We start from the raw sequence: 22460 nt of genomic DNA, 5'->3' as shown, positions 1-22460 counted from the left end.
TCGTGCTTATAATATTAAAAACCATACATGTACTGCCGCAGAGCATGCTCCTGTGTATGAAATCATCTGCGAGACATTAATTCTAAATGCAGGTTATAATGATTAACTAAATAAATAAAAGAAGTTGATGATAGAAGTTGTTCAGGCATCACTTTTATCATGGCTGACAGGTTACCATTAATGTCTTTTTTCTTGTAGTATATCCAAATTTGAAACGGTTATGTCACTCTGGACTCTTTAGTATCTTTTATTTAGTTTTCATGAGGACATATGGATCAATGTAAGAATGAACATGAATATTGATTATAACTAGTACATAGTCATTATATCTAAATATTGAATTAAAGGTCACAGAAACAGCCTTCCTCTATTCACACAGGAGTTTTTGAAGAAAGTGTGCTTCACATGAATACAAAATTGGTCATCTAATAACAGGGTGCATATGTTACCCATGGAAATTCTGAAAGATTCTTGGAAGACTTAATCTCCAAAAATCTACAAAATAATTACTCTTCAATCAGAAACTCAAGAATCTTTTCAATATCAACTTGAGAGTACTTGTGTGTATGAACATTTTAATGTTCAAGCCTGGGCAAGATTTGAGAGATTGTAAAATGGGTACTGGGACAGATATATTAGTTTTGGTCAAATCTCCTAAATAAACTAGAACTGTCCAAACGGTTTCAGTACCCCCCCCCCCCCCCGCTGGGTTTTTGAGAAGAAAGTTTTTCCATAATAAAAATATGTATCAAACACGAATTATGAAATTTTTCTTCCTGTGACCTTGATCTTCCCCAAATGACCTTGGGTCAAGGTCATGAAACACCCTTGGGTCATGGGCAATCTTTGGGTGAAATGAGAACCTACCAAGTTTATCCATAAAAGATATGTATCAAACATGAATTATGAAATTTTTCTTCCAGTGACCTTGAACTTCCCCAAATGACCTTGGGTCAAGGTCATGACACACCCTTGGGTCATGGGCAATCTTTGTGTGAAATGAGAACATACCAAGTTTATCCATCTCAGAGATAAATAAAAAAAAAATGAAATTTTTCTTCCAGTGACCTTCAAATATATGACCTTGGGTCAATCAAACACACCCTTAGGTCATGAGCAATCTTAGTGTGGAGTAGTAGATTTGAATGTCCCTCTGTAAGGAAATAAAAATTTGATCACGATTGCACAGACAAACGGACAAGGTGACATGCTTTGGGAGCCAAATTTTGTTGGAATGGACAGGGTGTCCAATTGCACAGAGTTAAAATCATATATAAACTGAATAAACTATATTCCTGATGACTCAACCTTAGAACATTGGAATTCACAGTGGACTGGAAAGGTGTCGGCTTAGACAGTTTTACTTGTCTTCTTTCCTGTAAATTCTGACTTTCCACACATATTGTTTATAGTTAAAATGATTTGGAACCTAATGAATTATAATAAAGAACAGAATAATTACCATAATCAGAAACATTTGCAGCAAATTCAATTAAAACAACAAGGAAAGAATATATTAAATAGATCTCATTGCTCAAAATTTAATATATTGTCAATGAGTACATGATTTTAAACACAAAGCATTTTCTTTCTATTTCTCTAAGTAAATTACCAAAATACATGTAAGAATACCACATCATTTGAAATGTCACAAATATAAAGCAATGGCATAGAAAAGCAGAACATCCTCTTCCAAAGAGAATATCTTTAAATCAAGACAGCATTTAACATTCATCCCGATGCAAATTACATAACTTCCACTTTGTACATCAATAACTCACTCACAAATGAACACACATTATTGCCTTACTAAATCCCCTCCAACTTGGTTGTGAGTGGATAACAAACATATCACAGCAGTCACACGGAATAAGGAATCACAACCTTTTGAGAGAGTCCTCCAGGAACTTGACCTGGTGTGGGAGGAAGCTGTTATAGACGGACAACACTCGGTTTCTCTCCTTGAGTTGGGAGAGTAGAGAGTGATGTCCAATAGAGTGAAGCTGGGGGTTGTACAGCTGGCCTGGTCCTAAAGTCTCCGAGCCTCTATCCCTCACATACACAACAAAAACATCAGCTGTAGAAATACAGTTATATAATTATAATGAATTCCTTAGATTCCTTGAGGTCTATAAACCAGAAGCCTCTGAGAAGACTGTAGCTCACCTGATTTGTACTTAAAATAGAACGAAAGAAAAGCAGCACTTGAACCTTGAATTACGTAATAGCAATAAATAGGAAAATGATCCCCTGTTTAGTTTATTTTTGTAGTAAGATTTACTGCAATGGATCTAAAAATGTAGGAGTAGTAGTATTCTTAAAGCATTTTAGAAAAATGTCTTTTTATTAAGTACAGTAACCATGACAAACTCCTCATAAAAGTAAAAATGCCATAAATTTCATTATGTTTCTTAATGTAGTATGTATTTGCATGCTAGGTTAAATAAATTTAGAATATTTACATTTGCATATGTTTGCCCTTACAGTTTGTAAGTAACACTATTTGAACAAGGCATTTTTATGCCTGTGTAAAACACATTCATCATGAGATCATAAATTGATTGTTTAGTCATGAGTGATCTATGTAATTTCATAGTGACGTCATAAGTCTTCAACACATTCAATTTATATTGCATTGAGTTTTGAAAAAAATAAATCCTTTATCGATTTAAAACTTACTAGTAGTACCTAACTATTTGTAATAAATGTAAATATAAGAAATAAGATATCTCTTTTTTTGCACTGTTTATTGGTTTTAAAATTTGGAACATGATAAAATCTTTAATTAAATCCTTCAGTAAAATATTGATCATAATTTTAATCAATAAAAATATTTAAAAAATGGTACCTTTTTCTTTATCAAGATGCTTCAATGTGTCTTTTAAAATATTTCAGAGTATGAATAGGGTTAATAATTCAAAAAGCAAGATTCTTCTGTCACACCGCATCTGGAGACGGAAATTAAGTACTTTTTAAGACAACTTAAACAACAACAAAATTAATTTGCAAAAAATCCTATCATTAAATATTTGAAAATATACATTGAAATTCAAGTTCGTCATGTTCTTGATTTACTGCAAAAATATCGATTAGTGAAGCTGAGCTTAATATTGCACAGGACATAGTTAAACAAGACATGAGCATGAGAAAAACGTGTCATGTTTACATTTCTCGAGTACAGGAAAACCCAACTATGATGTCACATATTTGCAAAATCAGCAAAATAAGACATACCTACAAAATAATTCCGTCAACAACAATGTAAAAATATTTTTTGATTTCTTAAATTTAAAAAATACCCCACCATGTACTGATCATGACCCATTTTTATGATATTGTACTACCCGTGTTTCACTGTGTATAATCTTACTGTACTAAGAGATCCACTATGACGTCAACGACTCGTTGGACGCGCAGTGTAGGGAAACAGAAAAGTGGATCAATTTTTTCCGTAATTTGATAATATTTGCAAGAAAGTAAGAATGCTATAAATATTCTTTTACAAGATGGTGAACGCTAACAAACAGTCAAAAAATTATACAAGAACTGTGATTTCGATCTGGTTTTGTACATGATTTATCAGAGATTATTAATGACATAATTAAACTGAGTCATGTGACCATACATCCTTCGTCCCCTTAATAAAGCTTTAGGAGGAGTAGCATTTTGAAAGAATTTCACAGAAATTTCCATTTTTAGTAACCAAAGCAACAGCATTCACTGAAATAAAAAAAAAAGAAAACAACTGGCCCTTGATCAGTAGAGGCCATAAGAGTTGTACAGAAACTTACATCCCATGTTGAGGAGTCCTTGAGTGGTCAGTCTGCGGAGGTCACCTATTTCTGTCTCCGGGTCCTCCAGAATGATGTTCCTCTCGTTAAAGTCAACAAATACAAACACAACCTTAGAGGGCTTAATTCTTAGGATATCATTCAAACATTGGATAGGGCCAGGCTAATAAAAAAAGATTCAAGAATAACAAAAATCAAGTCTGATTCTCAGTAATAATCTGAAACAAGTCATGGTATACTGTACTGTCTAAATATTTCTTTAATCAAGTTCAGTAAACTATGAAGTAAAATTGTACTATGTTATAAATTATATCCTTCATCTTTTCACCTGCTTCAATATTGTACTAGCTATATCAATATCAATGGAATTTAAAACCTTACATGTACATCCATAGACCTAGGCTTAGGAACTTTATTAATCAGATTTTGATGAAACTGCTGTGTAGAAGTGTTAAAACTAATAATTCCAATGCTTCTTTCTAGTGGTCTCTTGGTGATTCTATCAATATCAACTGGAGTACCCTGAAGAAAAATACATTTAAATGTATCAGCAACCTCCATAAACATCTCAACAGCATTGTATGGAATAACCAGTATTGCCCCTTCAAATGGACAAAGATCTTTTTTTCCATAATAAGTAACAGTCTGACACAGGCTATTGCTAGAGGTATCTTTTGAACCTTTGTGGTAAATGCAATTGACATTTCATATTTTTTTTTACTAAAATAGCCCAATACCTAATAATAGTAGGTATGGGGGTTGTTATTTTTTATCCATAACTAGATTTGTATCAAGTTCAAGGTCATTTCTCAAAAGTCAATGAATGTTGACACTGCATTGGACTTCACCCCGTAAGGCCATATTCCGGAGACTGATCGAGGGTGATATCTCTAATGTCATGGATACTGAGTACATGTATGTCAAAGTGATATGGAAGTCCCAATCACTTCTTAAAGTATTTCATCCCCCATATCAGAAGTCCTTGGATGTCTTTTTTCTCTTGATTCCATCGAGTTCAAGGTAACAAGGATTAGCTGTATAGAACTCACCTGTCCTCCCACCCTGGACCTCGGTGGTGGATCACGGACTTGTGTCACCTGTCTTATCTGGTCCCCACCTGACAGTATAGAACTCACCTGTCCTCCCACCCTGGACCTCAGTGGTGGATCATGGACTTGTGTCACCTGCTTTATCTTCTCCCCACCTGGAGGTAATCTTGGAAGCAGGATTTTATAGGCAACAAAAATGACACCCATCACCAGAACTAACAGAAATCCTACGATGTAGATATCTAAAAACAAAATGTTATGTCATATCCTTTATATGCTATAATACATTATCAAATCTATGTACAAAAATTTCACATGCAAGAAGTTTCTGTGGGTTTTACAACCTACTTTAATTTGTGAATATTAATCAGCGAGAACAATATATTTTGCGTTGCATGCGTAGAAAATGTTACCAGTAACGAAAATTAAATGTTGCCAACTGATTGCAAACTGACATTTACATTATATGAAATCATTAATGCCACTCCACTGATTAAGAAACTTAACAAAATTAACACACATATGCATAAAAAACAAGATTTTCCTGATCCTTACTGATATCTTTAATTTCACTGAAGAAATATTTTAGTTGACCTTCCACTCCTCTATATTTGGATTCTACTTCAGTAAAGTTTTGGTATGCTGAAGTTTTTAATTCAGTCACATTTCCCTCTAATTCTTTAAGCTTTGTTGTCCTCTCAGACTTTTCGTCCTCAATAAGACTGGCCATTTTTACTTCTGACTTATTAACTTGTTCTTTGAAAATTTCTAAAAATGTCAAAAATTATTGTGAGAAATTTGAAATTATACATGATATTGGTATACACTGGTAAAATGCAGTTGTGTGTGCAAAAACAGGCTCTCCTTATTGACAAAACATGCTTCAACACAGTCAATCTTAAAGTAATTAACACAGTTATTATGAACAAGAGGCCCATGAGCCATACGTACAAAGTTAGTTTACCAATTCTTAACCAGACCCCCCCCCCTTGTTATATACAACATTAACATACAGACCATGATTCAGCTTTGCCTCCCTTATGGTGCCCTGTAGGAGCAATTTTCAGGGTTTTTTATTTTGTTGTGGGTGGAAGGGTGGGTGGATGTCAAACATTTTCAGCTTGGGGTGGGGGGGCAGTTAATTTCCTACCTAAAATTCCTTGACAACCAAATTGAAAAACAGATGTTATTGAGGAAGCACAATAAGTGTAAGGTACTTGAAGCTATTTTTTCTGCAGTGTTCTAAATATAAAATACATATCAATCCAAATTAATGGAGGGGCAGCCCTCAATAGTTCCTACAGCAAAGTGGTTGTCCTATAGAGAAGAGGATTTTTAAAGATTTTTTCCTATATATGTCAATATAAAAATAAAACAATATATTAAAAACTTCCCTATTGTAGCCCCACTCTACCCCAACAGGACATATGATTTGAGGAATTTGGCATCTAGTTTAGAAGATCTGAGGAGAGATGTTGAAGAATAGATCAAGCACATTTGAACAAAGGTTGGAGACATATGGATACAAAAATAAACTAGGGGTACTATGAGCAATAAGCTCACTAAATGATACCCCCCCCCCCCACCGCCTCCCATATGAATATAATGGCAGTGATGTCCATGTTTTGCTATGGGATACCAAAAATATGTGTTGGATCAAAAAGTACTAACTCAAGCTTTGTTACATGTATCTGTGGTTTGGAAGATCTCTTGGCCTCTCCATATTGTTTTATGTAACGTGTAAAGAGGAATAACTCATGGTGTCCCATGTTTTTCAGATGCCACCACACTTCATGTCATAGGTAAGAATACAATGGTAGTGTCCATTTTCTGTTATGGGAAACAAAAAATATGTGTTGGATCAAAAAGTAAAATAGAAGGTGCAAAATGGTATGATGTAATACTAGTAATTAAAGATTCTCTGAAAGTCACATCAAATTTCAGTCAGTGGTATAGGTGGAGTTGCGAATAAGAGATGGGTACCCCAAAGCATCAATAACAGACAGAGGGGGATCCAGATTACCATATACCTTCCCTTTTACAATCATGCCAACAGTTTGACTGCTTGATGTCCTGAAGTAAAGAAAAAGATTTTTAAAGATTGCATTAATTTTAGTGGTTTTGGCCCCATCCCTCAGGCACCAGGGGGCAGGGACCATGAAATTCACAAATTTTGTTCCACTTTGCCCATAAATGCTTTGTGCCAAAATTGGTTGAAATTGGTTGAGTGGTTGCAGAGAATACTGTAGATGTACTATTTTCCATGTGGTCATAATTCCGCGTTATCTCAATTTCTACTGAATCCGTGGGTAGAAAATTACGCCGCTTTCTTAGACTCTCTCTATATTTCTTACAAGCATATTTTGAGTATTATGGGACAAATTTCTGTAAACAATTACTGACCATGTACAGAGCATTAATTAATACCATGCAGAAAAAAGTACTTCTACAGTAATTAGCTGAAAATGTTCAAATGTTAACACAGGAAAGACGACGCACGCTGACGGACGAAAATGAATAGCAATAGGGATCACTCTTAGGTGTACTGAAACAAAAAGTGGCAATAAAAGAAAATGCTGTTTGACTATACAGTTGTATCATGTGAAAATAAAAATTCTTGTTTATTTAGATCATTGTACAGTTTTATCTTCTTTAAAGAACATTCCACCTGACATATTTACGATTTACTATCCATAAAAAATAGGGATGTGAATTTTACTCAGACAGCTTAGTCGAATAGTTGGATGCTTTAGTCGAACAATAGTCGAATATTTGATTAATTTTAATTATTTTTTCGTACCAGTTTCACGGTTTGTTTTTTACAGACTGGTTTACAATATTTAACCAGTACGCTATCACCATTACACAACGACTTTCTGAATTGTAAACATGTATGTAGTGCAATAAAAACTGTACAACAATATGTATCCAATGTATTTAATTTCAAAATTAATGTTAGCTGCACGTTTTATCTAATGCAGGATATCAAACGCCCGTATTTGTCCTGGCTTTCTTTACATAACGGTAGTACATGTACCCCATTTTTGAAGCCAATTATTATGTGTCCGTCAAAGATCTTTCACAGGTAAACAATTAAAGCGTGTCTCTTATAAAAACAAAGAGAGAGCGAGAGCTTGGGATAAGTTTAAATTATGAAATTTTGTGCAAACAATCAATGATTGTATGAAATTAATATCAGAAAAAGAAAACACGGTTTAATTACTCTCATATTAACTGACCCGGATTTACATGTATTTACAATTTTGTAATAGCTGTTTTTTAGTAATTAATATTCTTTCTGAATAGTTGTATCACGTCAGATCTAAGTTGAATCTACAAAAACTAAACAATTGTCCTCTCCATTTCAAACAGTCAGAGATAGACAATTATTAATAAACATGTTTGATTTTCTTTCCCATTCTGCTTTTTTTGTCATTTTTGCGGAGAACTTACTATAGGAAAGTACTTGAAGACTGTGTATATGTTTGACTGATCAGCATTTGATACATCATGTTTGATGTTACACTGCAGAATACAAGTTCTGTTTCACATAACCTTGATAACACTGTTTACCTTTTTTAAGCTATACCAAAACTGTAGATTTTGAAGACATGTTTGCCGAACATAACATCGACGTACAAATAATTTCCTTTGAACAGTTATACCATATCCTTAATTTTACATATGAAAATATTGATCTGTAAATAAATGAAATGGGCAAATATAAGTTTATTGCCTTGAATTCAAAATTACTTTGATGAAACACATTTTTAATGAATAATCGACTTTTTAGTTAGTCAAGATCGAACGATAGTCGAGTACTCGAATATTCGTTGACATCCCTAATAAAAAAATATTACCTTGAATGTCCAGTAATTTGTTATCAACGTGGTCACTCTTTTTTTGGACTTCATCTTTTATTTTCTTGCCCATATTACTTTCAATACTCTCAAATTTATCTTGAAACCTAGACTCAATGAATTTTTCCAGGGAAGATGTTATATCTGATTGAAGATTTTCTGATACAACTTTTGAATCTTTCAATTTCTCTACAGTATACTTCATGTCATCTGGACTAGGGAACTCTGAAACCATGTTCTCTATTCCTGCAAGTCTTTTTTCCATATCTTCAAGTTCTTTTGTTTTCTGGTCCAACTCATTCGACAATGTATTCTGATTCTTTATAATATTTTTAAATTCTGATGATGAAAATCCATCGGTGGCTATACACATACAGTCTGAACATTGTAATTTTGATTTGTCTGTCTCAGGTGAACTTCTGCTACAGGCTTTTAAATCCTTGATACTTCCTTGAAGCCTACTATGAACAGCATATGTCATCGACCTGTACAATATATGCATGTATTTATCAGAAACCATTTTTGGACAAGCAAGCATTTTATCTACATTTGAACACCCAGGCCATGGAAATGCTGAAGGGATTGGAGGTCCAAACACTAATTCTTTATTATTTTACTGTAACAGTTGATATCTCAAAATCTGTGATATCTCAAAGTTTATTTTATTTTATTATGATTGTGTAAAAACAAATTTAAAAATGATCATTGTTTCACTTAAAAGATAAGAAAATATTTAAATATTATTGTGTAAGAAATAAATAAATTTAAATAAATAAGTTTTATGAGTGCTTACGCTTGGACTAATCCCAAAATAATGATCTGTGCAAGCCATTTTTTGTCCGTCAAGAACTCCATGAATGTTCCATCCTGTGCCTCAGATTTTTTCTTTAGCTCTCTCTGCTTAGTAGACCTCCCTGATCTGCTAGATATGGGGCCCCTCATGACCATGCTGACAGCAGGGCTATCCTTCTCCCATGGTGAGGAGGAGCTGGAGGCCCCCTGACCCTGAGGTATCCCTGGGGAGTCTTCATCCGACATTTCTCCCTGATATTGCTGGAGATTTTCATCCCTTCGTTGAGGAGTTTTAGAAGATTTCGATTTTGATGATGCCATTCTATGAAGGAAAAAAAAAATTATATTCTAGCTGTTTTTCCCTACTATTTTTGTGGTTTCTATAAATAAAAACTCTGCAAAAAAAAATCCTAATAAATTTCCCAGACTTCAATATTACATTACAAGTAGCAAAGTTCTGTCATTCACCATTAAAATAGAATCTCAAAATAAACTCTGTCTTTAGAAGAACCTAAAACTTTGATTATTAAATAAAAAGGACACAACACCCAGATTTTTTTTCCATGGCAGGATTTCACTGTAAGTCCTAGAGTGGTCAATGGTAAAATAGGCTAGTTTGTGGTCCCTTGTATTCTCTTGGCTGAGAAGGCACTTTTTTTCATCCAATAGTGATCACTAGTTTTGTACAATAATTAGCAGCGCCTGTAGTGCCGACTGCCACACAGGCAAATTAATAAAATTAGCGACATAAAGTTACTTGAGAATACAATACTAGTATTCTCTACTTATGCAAAGTTTTGATTGAAATTTGCAATATTAGAATACCTTTCATTAATCCGAAATATCTGATGTTTCCCAGGCTTTTTTATGATTTTGATATTTAAATTCCAGGAACCAGTACCTTTTAAGAAAACTGGAAATTTCGCTGGCTCTATCCAGAGCTAATTTTTCAATATTTGTGAACTGAAATAAATGCAAAACTTATTGTACTATTGATAAGTTGTGGGTCCCCATGATCACTAGCTGCAGATCTGTAGCGTTATGGTTTTATATATTTGTCTTTGACCATAATGCTACAGATCCCGCAATGCAAAAGAGGTGCAATTTATGGCACAATACTTTTTTGCGCACTTTTGGGGAGAATTTCTCCACTTTCCAGCATTGGTCAATTAACTACCTTTCACTCCCTAATTCTAGGCACATTATTTTACTAATCTGTATATTTTATCAATTTCCCAACCCTATATAGTCGTCTCTACATGTGATAAACTCGCTTTTGATTGAAATTATTTGTTAGATTGCTGAAAATTTACTTCAAGCGAGTTTATTGCCTGTAGAGACAACTATAAATGGTTGGGAGGTGGATAAAATATACATATTGGCTACAGAATGTGTCTAGAGTTAGGGAGTGAAAGTGAAGGAGTGAGGTGGAGAATGACTATTTTTTGTATTGGCGCCAGTTCTTACATTTTCTTGGCTTGTAAAATATCAAAACTTTGGGAAAAAAGTCTGGAAAACGTAAGACATTTCAGACAAACCTTTCACAAATATGTTTGGGCAATTTTTTATAAGGGAAGGTACTGTATACAGGGTTATTTTCGGCCCGTGTTATTTTCGCCCTTTTGTGCTTGCGGACAATTTAGCCCAGTTTTAAATTCGCCCAGTCATAGTTCTGTTTAAGAAATTATGCTGTGTAATTTGAGTTCGCCCCATTTTAAATTCGCCCCATCAAGAAGAGGGCGAAAATAAAACATGGGCGAAATTTTCCCTGTATACAGTAGTAGAAAGGTATAAAGTAATTTAATATAGGGCCAACATAAAAATTCCGCCAACAGTCTGGTAGCATATGAAAAAGTCTTAAAAGAAACGTCTTCAATGTTCTTTTAAAAATCTAGGTATTATATTCGACAATTAATCATAACGAATGTCAGACAGTCCTCAGCCCAACAACACCTTGGCGCTGATTGACATCTCAACCCAAAGACACCTCGGCTCCAGCAGGTCGGCCCTAATATAAGGCACCTCAGCCCAAGCATTTCATTGTAAAATATATACTGTATACAGGGAAATTTTCATCCCCGTTTTATTTTCGCCCCTTTTGCCCTCTTCTTGAGTGGGCGAATTTAAAACGGGTGAATTCAAATTGCACAGCATAATTTCTTAAACAGAACTATGACTGGGCGAATTTAAAAGGGGGCAAAATTGTTCGCAAGTGCAAAAGGGCGAAAATAAAACGGAGCGAAAATAACCCTGTATACAGTAATCAATTTTTGATTTCAGAATTTGCGACTTTTAAAATATAATATAAAATGAAAAAGTATAAACAAAAAGGATCATTTTTTAAAATTACGAAATAAACTTCCCCAGGCATATTAACTATAAAGAAATTAGAAGACATAATTAAAGCACTTATAATTGATAAACAACAAAATGACGCAGCGCATTGTTACAACGCACTTTGAAAAATTACGCACTTTGAAAAAATTTTTCAAAGTGCGTTAAGTTTTGGGACCAGGTTAACGCACTTTGAAAAAATTTTTCAAAGTGCGTTGAATTCAATAGCCACTTTGAAAAATTTTTTCAAAGTGCGTTAAAACTGTGCATCATAATTTTACACCATGTAAACATTTAACGCACTTTGAAAAAATTTTCATGAAACAAAAGGAATTAGACTTATATTTTAGAAATAGACAACAGTATTATCCCCTCGCAACGTATGATGGGATATAGTAATGCGATTATGTGTGTTATTACTTTATGTGTATGTTAGTTTTTTCTGTGTGGAATTGACGTAATTTGTATCGGGATAGATGTCAAATGATTTACTGAACATGCTTTTTTGGGAAGGAATGCTCCGCTTTGCGGTGCCCTTACTTTGATGTGTTTTTTTTCTAAAAACTAATGGATTGAAGAAAACCAAGAAACGGAAAACGAAGAAAAGACTGGCTGAATTAAGGTCTATCAGCTCAACTCTTTATCATTCCCACCCAGATATATCTATTTCTATAACTCGTTACCTTAAGTGTCAATGATATTTGAAAAAAAAAAAGCATTCTAAATACAGTATAAGCACTGTACAAGGAAGTCTGTAGTAAATCGAAATTTTGTTCTTTTAAATCTCAAAGTCTATTTATGTTCATTTTCAGGAAAATCAGAATATTAATTACTAGCTGTAAATTCCTTATTTTTCGCGAGTGTTTTTTTTATCGCGAACTGGCTCTCAAACGTCAAATCGCTAGAATTATAATTCGCGAATGAACGGTTAATGAACAGATTTTGCATAGATTTAAGCATCAGAAAAATAAAAGCGAGTAATATTTTTTTCGCGAGTGATACTTCCCGCGAAATTACGCAGAAATTAAGTCCTCGCTAATATTAAGGAATCTACAGTACCTGTCTGCTTTTCGATGTTAATTTGATACCATATCTGATAATCTCTCTGTTAAACTCCAGGTATTTAAAAACACAAGTTTTGCCAAAATTATAGAGTTATTTCTCTATGGTATCCCAAATAAGTAAGGTTTTATGAAAATTCATATAAATATCTATATAATTTTTTTAGAATCATTCCAATATGTTAACTTTTGAGAATTGACTAAGAGATAGGCGGAAGAACAATACTATCGTTCGTAGTTCTTTACGACATTGAATGTTGACCTTTTGACCCCAGATTCAAAAGGGGTCTTCCTCAGGCCACAGGGATTCTGTTATGTTAAATTTCATTGCAAATGTTCAAAGGGTTGGCGAGATATCGTGTGGAAACGAAAGCGTTACAGAAAGACGGATGGTCGGACAGCTAGACGGACGGACTGACAGATAGACCCAAATTAATATCTCCCACTTTTCAAGCGGGGGACAAAAAGTATCAAATCAGGTTCAAATGATAAATTATCATACCTAAGATTTGTAGGAATATTGACTAAGCCATGCAGAATTTTTTTTTTTCAAAGTGCGTTAATATGGTCGATATTAACGCACTTTGAAAAAAAAATTATTTTTTCAAAGTGCGTTAACCTGGTCCCAAAATTTAACGCACTTTGAAAAATTTTTTCAAAGTGCGTAATTTTTTCAAAGTGCGTTGCCACAGCGCATTCTTTCAAGTTGAATATTGCCTCGAACATTTCTTATGAATACCTTCAATGGGTTCAACCATATTGTACATTTAGGAAATTCTAATTTTTTTTTTTTTTTTATTTAATTTTCACATCAACCTCCCAAATGTGAAACTTCACAGGCCGAGATGTCTACCATCATTACAACCCAACGCTTTCGGCATGGGCTACCGGTTCTCATCAATAACCAGGCACGTAGCATCGTTTTTGAAAGTGGGGGGGCCAACCTGAGAAAATTTTTTTTTACTTACCTGAAAAAATGTTGACAAGCAAAAAAAAAAAAAAAAAAAAAAAAAAAAAAAAAAAACGAAATATTAAAAGTTGCCCAAAGTCGAAAATCCTATTTCGTGGGGGGGGGGGGGGGGGGGGGGGGGGGGGGGGGGGAGGGGTAGTGGCTTACTTATTTCAAGACCAACTTTCTTCTTTGGGGTAAATTTTCTTTATAACTCTACACTGTGCTGAAATGTTGGGGGCCAACCTTTCTTTCAGTATACATTTTCTATATAGTAAAGGTAATGTCGGGAGAAAAAGTGGGGGGGCCAGGCCCCCCCTGGCATAATACTACGTGCCTGATAACCAGTCTAGACGAACTCCTAAAAACTGAAAAACGGCGTGATAACATACTATATATTATATATACATGTAGCGACTCTTACCGATAGGAACAGTTGTGCTGATCACAGGGCAGTCAAGCACATTTCAAAATTTATATGTTCTCACTCTTATTCAATTGCAAATAAAACAGTTAGGGCCTACATAGTTTCTCCCAACATACTTGCAACAGGTCTACTTTCGTTTTAGATTGTCACTCTCGCACCTCCCCGATCCCGACTTCAATTTAAAAATAAAAAAAAATATACACCATAATTCCCTCTATCATATGTCTCTGGTTTATGTAACTTTAAAAATGTAATAAATTTTTATCCTAAAAATACTACAAATTAAAAAAAAAGAGAAAAACAGAGACGCTTGTCTTTCAATTAACATGCATAAGCACGGCCATTTAAGGACGTTGGATCCTGAGTTTTTGAGTGGATTTTGGTCATGTCCATTATTTATAAAATTCTGCATCATTTTTAAGTTCTAACATTAAATCTGAATTCTACAATGCAAATTGAACTATATTCAATGAAAAAACCGCGCTTAAATTTCATTTAAATAGAATTAAGCTAGGGACTATATTTTGTGGCGGAAGGTTTTTTTTAGACGAAAATGATCAGTTTTTCCCCTTTTGAACTATAACAGTACTTTTAATTTTGGATTCCTAATGTTCCTTGCTGGTTGCACACAAAGCTGTTTCTTGCAGTGAAATGTGTTATGCTGGTTCTGAAATATCTATTAAATTATTTCTTATGAATTCTTTCAACAAAGTGTGACAGATATAGTAAATATATTCTGAAAACCCGGGAAAAAATAAATTTTAACATAAAATTGACACTTTTTTAGTAATAACTGAAAATTTACATCATATACCCCCACTTTTGATGTTCTTTTCTAAATATTCAAGATACCTTTGACCTATTTGCTTAAAATCAGAAAAAGTTTAAGACTTTAAAATAATTTTCTTGCTTATTAAATTTTCAATGCCGGAAAAATCACATTTATTTAGTGCAGAAAGGTCAAATAATTGATTATGCGAAGCAATTTGAAATTTTTTCTTAGTCACAATTTTAAAGTGTCTCTTTTTAAACAAACTTAGAGTTCATTTTGTTTCATGCTTTAATTGGATAAAAATATTGGAGGCAAAACTTCAAAAATTTAATTTTTGATTAAGACACAAATTTCAGTGCAAAAAGGTCATATTAAATGTACTGCAGCGCCAAAAGAAGCGTATTGACCCCCATTTTATGATGTGAATTTTAATTAAGCTATGTATGTAGAAACTAAAAATATACTTGGCAAAAAAAGTTTAAGACTTTAAATATCAGGATCGAACGTCGTTAACTTTAATAATAATTTATTTGCCCTTCCCAACTCAGGATAAAATAAAATGAGGTGGTAGGCTGATGGAGAAATGTTGTTCTCAGAAATTTTTTATGCTAAATTTACAAAATCTATTAAAATTGAAGGTTTTTATAAAAAAAAAATGAAATTAATGAAATGGGTATAATAATGGGAAATTATTTCCAAAATAAAGGTTTCCTGGAGGTTTAATTTTTTTGAAAGTCATGCACCTGCAGCATTAGCTTGTATGTAAACCATGAACGGTCACCATGACAAATGGTCAAAAGTTGAGATAATTCTTAATTATTTTCAAAATTTACTGAATATATAAATACATGTATGTACTTGCAACAAAATGAATTACTTCAATGTCTGTTTCTTAAATATTTTTTTTTTATCTAATTAAAGATTTTGAATAGTGGCTATATCATTTTAACAAGTGAAATAAGTATTTTTGAAAATTTTCATTTGTTTCCAGCAAGTAAAATTAACATCAGTAATAGGTGTTGGGATGAGTCACTTTCCTTTGTATATAAATGACCCCCCTTACCATATTGTTTCTGTGATGGACAGGAGTCAGGTCCAAATTCATCCCCTTTAAGTGTTTTGCTATACATTTGAAAACTCTGAAAGACCCTCCTCCCTCACAGCCATTAAGATCATCTACCTTAACAATTTTCTACTGGAAAACATGCAAGTACAAAATTTTTGCTTCTGAAACTTTTTTAATTTTGGTGCAGAAATTTCATTATCACATGTACATTTGTCACTCAGATTTGCTTTTCGGTACAAAATATTTATTTGTTTGTACTTTCTTTTACTTTTTTGTGCTTTTTATGTTTATGTTTCTTGTGTTTTGATTGTTTTTTGTGTGATTTTGTCCCCTCTTGACTTGATGTTGTGTTAGACAATTCAGAGTTATTCCCCTTTTGCTCTTCAGACGCTAAGATGGCTTCACTGTCTACTCTACATCCTGCAGATTCAGTGCCCTCTGGGGAATTTACATCTTCAGAATCACTTCTTTCATTAACCACAGAATTCTTCCTGTTCTTTTTGGTTTTTCTATCATTATCCCTGAAGCCTTTTCTCTTATGTTTTGACTTTTTTTTTCTTGTGGGTGATTGGGAATGATTTCTTGTTTTAGATTTTTTCTCACATTCAGAAATATCACTCCCTGAGAACTCATTGCTGTCACTCCAAGACCTTTTCTTTTTGGTTTTGGATGCTTTCTTCAGTTTTTTACTTTTACCCTGTTCCTCCATTTTTGCCTCATTGTCAGGACTTCTATGTTCCTCCGAATGATAAGATCTTTTATACATGTATTTTTCCTGCATGCACTCCTCCATTTTTTCGTAGTAATTCATGTGTTTCTTGTAGTTCTGAATATACTCCATGTAATCCTCATGATAAATGTCCTCCTCCCCCAGTGATCCTCCCCTCTGGAATGTAGATCTTCCATTAGCTGTGTGATTTATCCTGCTGCCCTTTTCGTGCTTTCTTCTGTGGTCTTCATATGGCTGCTGGTTACCTGAGAACCTCCTGCTATATGGATCATAACGCCCCCTCACATTATTTCTCCTGTATGACGATTCTGATGTATTTTTCTCCCTCTTGTCCTGGTAACTTTTGGAATATCTTTCAGAACTCTTTCTCTGTCTGTCTTTCTGTGAGTGCCTTCGTTTCTTTCGTCCATTAGAGCTATCAGAATCACTAGACTGTCTCTCATTGTTAAATCTGCTCTTCTGTAGAGGGTTCCTTAATGTGCTGACCAGCATGTTACTTAGGAACCTCTTGTTAGTTGACTTTCCTGGATTCTGCCTATAAATAAGATATAAATGATAGGATTAACTACATGTATTTAAGACAACAATTGTGTTCAGCAAAACAACGGTCAGTCGGATCACTTGACGTCTTATTGCAGATTCCTCCCTTTTCTCAGTACACAAGTGAAAATCTCTTCAGCACCCATATTCTTGATGTATTTTTAAGTTTCTAACAGTTTTCATCTATAAACTTGGAGTTATAAAACAGATCACCATCAATTTATGAGAATGCAGAAGTATACAAGAACAATGAATATAAGCTTTGCAAAAAGAAAACGGTGGTCCTCAGAACTTTAATATTATAAATAAATTAATTATATAACACAATTATTTAATTGATGTCTTTTTTATGTCTCAAAGTTAAAAATTTTAGACACAGACCCTTCTGTCTCTTCTGCATTTTAACTTTAAGGTGTTAGTTAACTTTCAATACCTTTCTCATGTTTGTTTTCTAAATTTAAACTGCTGCAGTAGAAATTTTCGAATACACTGTATAAGGTTTTATTGAAGGGTTTGATTTAGTGTTTCATGGGTAATTACCATCCCAAGGATCCAAATTCTTTGGCTCTCTCTCTCTGCATTTCTCTTGGACTCTTTTAGTATTTCTTCCATCGCCATTCTTTAAAAAAATAAAATAAACACAAGTGCTGAGATTATAAGGCCTAATATGTATATACATGTATTACAAATATAGGCCAAGAAACTGTAACTCGTACACAGATGACAACTACCTTTTTTTTAACTTTCAGAATTTTTAGAAGAGTTATTACTTGAAAGATCAGCGGCAGTAAGTTAGTTAAATACGGGAAAATACATGCATATATGTATAATGTAAACGGTGGTTGAAGTGAGAAAAGGGTCAAAAATAGCATTTTCCCTTGTGCTGATTTAGTATTTGTATACGACTTAAAAAAAAGATATTTATATGCCCCAAAAAGACCCTGTGGTATAATATATATCATCGCAGGTAGCCCATGGGTGATTCACATCGATTTTCTCAGAGGGAGCTTGTGGACTCAATCCCGTGGTTTGCGATGTCAATGGGTACATGCTTAAAACTTTTGCCTTAATTTTACAAAAAGGAGACAAAAATTGGACAAAACTCACATATAAATAGCTTAATCAAGCTATTCTGAATAGCTTCATGAAGCTAATATCAGCTATTTCAAGAGATTGTGGACCTGGTCAGCATGATTGTCAGAACATAGAAACAGGAATCGAACAGCCAATACAAATTCATTGAAATTTTAAAAAAATCGCCTCTTAACCTGTTCCTGACATTTCATTGTTTAGCACTCCTGTCCTACCTTTCCAAATCTTCGTCTGTCAGAGCTGCCATGATCAAACTTTGGTTACCTGTAGACCAAACCCGACTTTTTTTCAGATAAATATCTGAGTTAAAGAATTATCTATTATAATCCTTCTTATGAAGCCTTGTTGTGTTCGATTTATACAAGAAACCATAGACTTTATATGAGCATTTCATGATTTAATTTGACGAAAAATGATAAAAAATGAAAACGAAACCAAAAAAAGAAAGTGGGATCGACGCATGCGCGAATGAAAGGGGAAAACAGAAATGTCAAAGGAGAGGAAAAACAAAATTTGGTAATTTTTTTTTACATTCATTTCATATAGGTTTTTAATTTATGTGTCTTTATTTGAGAATATGTGTAGATTCTTGTTCAAAACATTGAATAAGTACAGTAGTCGTTACAGGAATCGAAGATCTATCAGCTGTTTATTACGCCATTGTGAATATGAAAAAAAAGATTTCTTCCACAGACACCTGAATTTTTATCAATAAGTCACTAAACAAGTTGCTGTCCTTTAAAAAAGGACTGCAATATGTGGACCATATGCACGTTTTTCTAACTGAAATTCAATTAAGAAAAAGTTTAGGTGTAGGTTGGTTTGTTCACATTTTCTACAACGATCTGCTTGAATATGACTGATCAGTCTAGTCGAACCCTCAAACGGGGGTAAACGGATGTTGGAAACCCGTACCCTCAAACGGGGGTACGGCGCATGCGCAGACACTCAAAAAGTGCCGTTTTCACGGAAAAACGTGTGGTCCACAAAATATGCTCGTGCAAAGTGATGGATTATTTCGTAGCTCTGTATGTACTCAAATTTGATAGATTAAAGATGTTTAAAGAGATTGTATTGCGAAAAAGTATATGTTTATTGTAAAAATCGAGACTTTTTCTCTCCCAAAGTTAGCGTATTCTGTGTCTTGACCTCCGTGTTTGATACAACTAGATTTTTTATGCATAATTTAATAAAACGGATGAATAAACAAACAATGTTTTGTTTAAAGTTAAACTACATATAATTCCGTTCCCCGGTATAACAAATTTTGTGTAATGAACATGTTATTTATTATTTTTCGACACTTTCTTCAGTGCCCGTCCGAATTTCCTCTGTCATGTAAACAAACTTTTGTGTTTCAGAAATGAGGTAAATAAAAACGAAAATTTATGGAATGCCATATACGACAGCCAACTGCTTACTGCCAACTGCTGACTGTTTACTGCCAACTGTCAGCTGCTTACTGCCAACTGCCACACATATCTGAATAAATTTTATTTTTGTATTGATATATATGTAAATTTAAAAAAGAGGCACGGATCTATAGGACATTTTTTCCAAGAGGGTCACTCTGATTAAAAAAAAAAAAAATACAAACCAGAAATTTCTTGAAAAGAAAAAAATACGTAAAGTCCTTTCGTAAATGTGAAAATCTATTTCGGCCGGGGAGAGGGGGTTCTTATGCGTCATACCTTCATGTGTATGAAATTTTTCATACCAACTTAACACGAATCCACATTTTCGGTTGGGGGGGGGGGTTCTAAGGTCCCTTTTAGTTGATTTATTTTATATATTAAATAACTTTTAGTTGGTGTAGTTTGTGCATTAAATAACTTTACAAATTTTAGAGGGGTGTTCCGGACCCCTCTCTCTAGATCTATGCATGTAAAACATATTTTATTTGTACAAACAAAGAGATATAAATGTTTGGTCGGCGTTTTCTAACTGAAGGGTCCAAGGTCTGTTATACCGGTAGTTCGTTTAGTTTATTTAACGTATGACTGTACAAATTTTAAATGCCCCCCAGATCTATGCATGTGAAACATCACAGCGACGTAGCAACATTCCCACTTTTTTTCCCAACATTACCTTTACTATTGAAAATGTATATTGAAAGGATGGTTGCCCCCCCCCCACTTCTTACCATAGTATAGTGATATCAAGGATATGTGGTATTGTGTGGAAAAAAATGTATATAAGTGAAAGGTAGTTGGCCTTAAAAAAAAGTTAGCCCCCCCCCCCCCCCCCCCCGAAATAGGATTTTCGACTTTGGGCAACTGTTTCCTTTTTTTTTTTTTTTTTTTTTTTTTTTTTTTTTTTTTGCTTGTCAACTTTTTCAGGTAAGTAAAAAAAATTTTCTCTGGTTGCCCCCCCCCCTTTCAAAAACGATGCTTCGTGCCTGCATTATAACACACAGAGATATACATCTTTAATTTGATTAAATTTTTAACTATAGAATATAATGGAAAACGGAAATTTATTTTCAAAACATCTTTCTCTGCGAAACGGCAAATCTTTTTTATTATTATTCTCTCTTCAAAGGTTTTGTTGTCTCCGGGGGAGGGGGGAGGGGGCTTCTTTAAAGATTAAAGCAGAAAATAGTCATTTTATTACCTATTTCAAATAGGAAAACAAGTAAAAAAAAAATAAACAATGTACTTTATCAACCGCATATATTGAATATTACATAAGATAAAACATATTGGTCATTTTATTCAATTCAATTTTACCAGGGTGACCCCCTTGGAAAAAATGTCCTGGATCCGTGCCTTTTTTTCCCTTTTTTGTGAAAATTCACATAAATATCAAAACAAATATAAAATTTATTCAAATACGTGTGGCAGTTGGCAGTAAGCAGTCAGCAGTTGGCAGTAAGCAGTTGGCTGTCGTATATGGCATTCCATAAAAATTATTTTATTATTTTTTTTAAATTGAAAACAAAGGTGTAGACAATTCATTTTTGTATGTTTATGATTTTTTTTTTTTAAATTATTTTTCAAATAAGAAGAGTTATCGTTCTTCTGCTTTCGCGCGTTGCATTTAGGGAAGGAAAACCCTCGTTTGAGGGTATACCCCCGTTTGAGGGTTCGACTAGACTGCTGATTGAAGTCTCAAAGCAAAATTGTTAAATTTTTATCTATGATTAGCGGACTTTAGTTTTGTCAGTTTAAAAAATCGGGCTACATGTATTTTGATACGTGTAACCCATACTGGCTGGGACTTGACACCTGTCCTGGATTTATACGGAAGAAATCAGCTATCACGGGAAAAATGGAGATCTGATGGTTCATGAGTAGCATAGCTCTGTAGTACGCAGTTTTTTTTTTGTTGAAGCCCCCCCCCCCATTAAAAACCGTTACTACAGACCTCTATCAAACGATATTTTGATTGCTGAAATGTTAAATAAAAAATATGTTGCGAGCCTTGATCGTGTTGATGTACAAAACTAATGCCGGAGAAATTTGTTCTATCTTTTAAAAGCTAGAACTTGTCGTTGAATGATGTTTTTCATCGTTGAATGACGTTTTTCATTCAATTTTTTAAGTTCATGTACATGTATCTATATACTGCAAGTTCTTCCTACTTTTCAACTGCTTGTACCATAGAATCAATGTTTAGTTTAGTTTGTATATAAAAGTATATGTAAAATGGAGAAAATCTGATCCGCTAATGAACATCTAAATGCGATATCCAGATTTAAATGCGCGATTTGCCAATCAGTGCATATTTTAATTCGAATAGGGCGAATTATTCTACAGGCAAGTTACCAAAGGTGCGAACTCTCTAGCATTCTCGAACATGCGTAGCCTGTCAATTGCCCTTCGGTTTAACCTTGCTTATATATTTACTGCGTGGACCTCAGGGTCCACGCAATTACCCAAATATTGAAAAATTCTACCCCCTCTATGTATAAATACAGGTGCCTTCACTGCTTGTTGTTGACTGGAAGTTGGTGCTACTCTGAATTTATTTGTAGTGATGCCAAATCTGAAACAAA

At 33.9% G+C, this 22460-nt stretch overlaps 2 protein-coding genes and 1 pseudogene across 2 annotated transcripts in view; 1 reads left to right on the top strand and 2 right to left on the bottom strand.

Moving 5' to 3' along the window:
• Positions 1-1472: 1472 nt before the first annotated feature.
• On the bottom strand, positions 1473-10312 carry LOC134239082 (uncharacterized). The gene is made up of 9 exons (XM_062721241.1): positions 10041-10312; positions 9494-9814; positions 8701-9185; positions 5396-5608; positions 4996-5082; positions 4841-4908; positions 4173-4313; positions 3792-3954; positions 1473-2077 (listed from the first exon to the last, which is right to left on the bottom strand). The coding sequence occupies exons 1-9, from the start codon at positions 10055-10057 to the stop codon at positions 1878-1880; spliced, it is 1695 nt and encodes a 564-aa protein (XP_062577225.1). The 5' UTR covers positions 10058-10312; the 3' UTR covers positions 1473-1877.
• A 5960-nt stretch (positions 10313-16272) lies between these two features.
• On the bottom strand, positions 16273-18878 carry LOC134239083 (NF-kappa-B-activating protein-like; annotated as a pseudogene).
• Positions 18879-18928: 50 nt separating this feature from the next.
• LOC134239080 (kinase D-interacting substrate of 220 kDa B-like) overlaps positions 18929-22460 on the top strand; it is a 27389-nt gene continuing 23857 nt past the window's right edge. The window contains exon 1 of the mRNA XM_062721235.1: positions 18929-18979. The gene's annotated coding sequence lies outside the window, so the exon portion shown is untranslated. The remainder of the gene's footprint in view (positions 18980-22460) is intronic.

This window comes from Saccostrea cucullata, unplaced genomic scaffold (assembly GCF_032062105.1).
Source record: "Saccostrea cucullata isolate Sc308-1 unplaced genomic scaffold, CSIRO_AGI_Scuc_v1 ctg376, whole genome shotgun sequence".
Lineage (NCBI taxonomy): Eukaryota > Metazoa > Mollusca > Bivalvia > Ostreida > Ostreidae > Saccostrea > Saccostrea cuccullata.
The sequence above is the reverse complement of the archived record's forward strand: the minus strand, read 5'-3'. Positions and strand labels throughout refer to the sequence as shown.

What these genes read in the sequence shown, in the direction of transcription:
- LOC134239082 (XM_062721241.1), bottom strand. An exon ending in ATTTTGGGATTAGTCCAAGC is followed by an intron (nt 9,186 to 9,493) that starts GTAAGCACTCAT and finishes TATATTGTACAG; the next exon opens with GTCGATGACATATGCTGTTC. An exon ending in CAAATTACTGGACATTCAAG is followed by an intron (nt 5,609 to 8,700) that starts GTAATATTTTTT and finishes TGACATTTTTAG; the next exon opens with AAATTTTCAAAGAACAAGTT.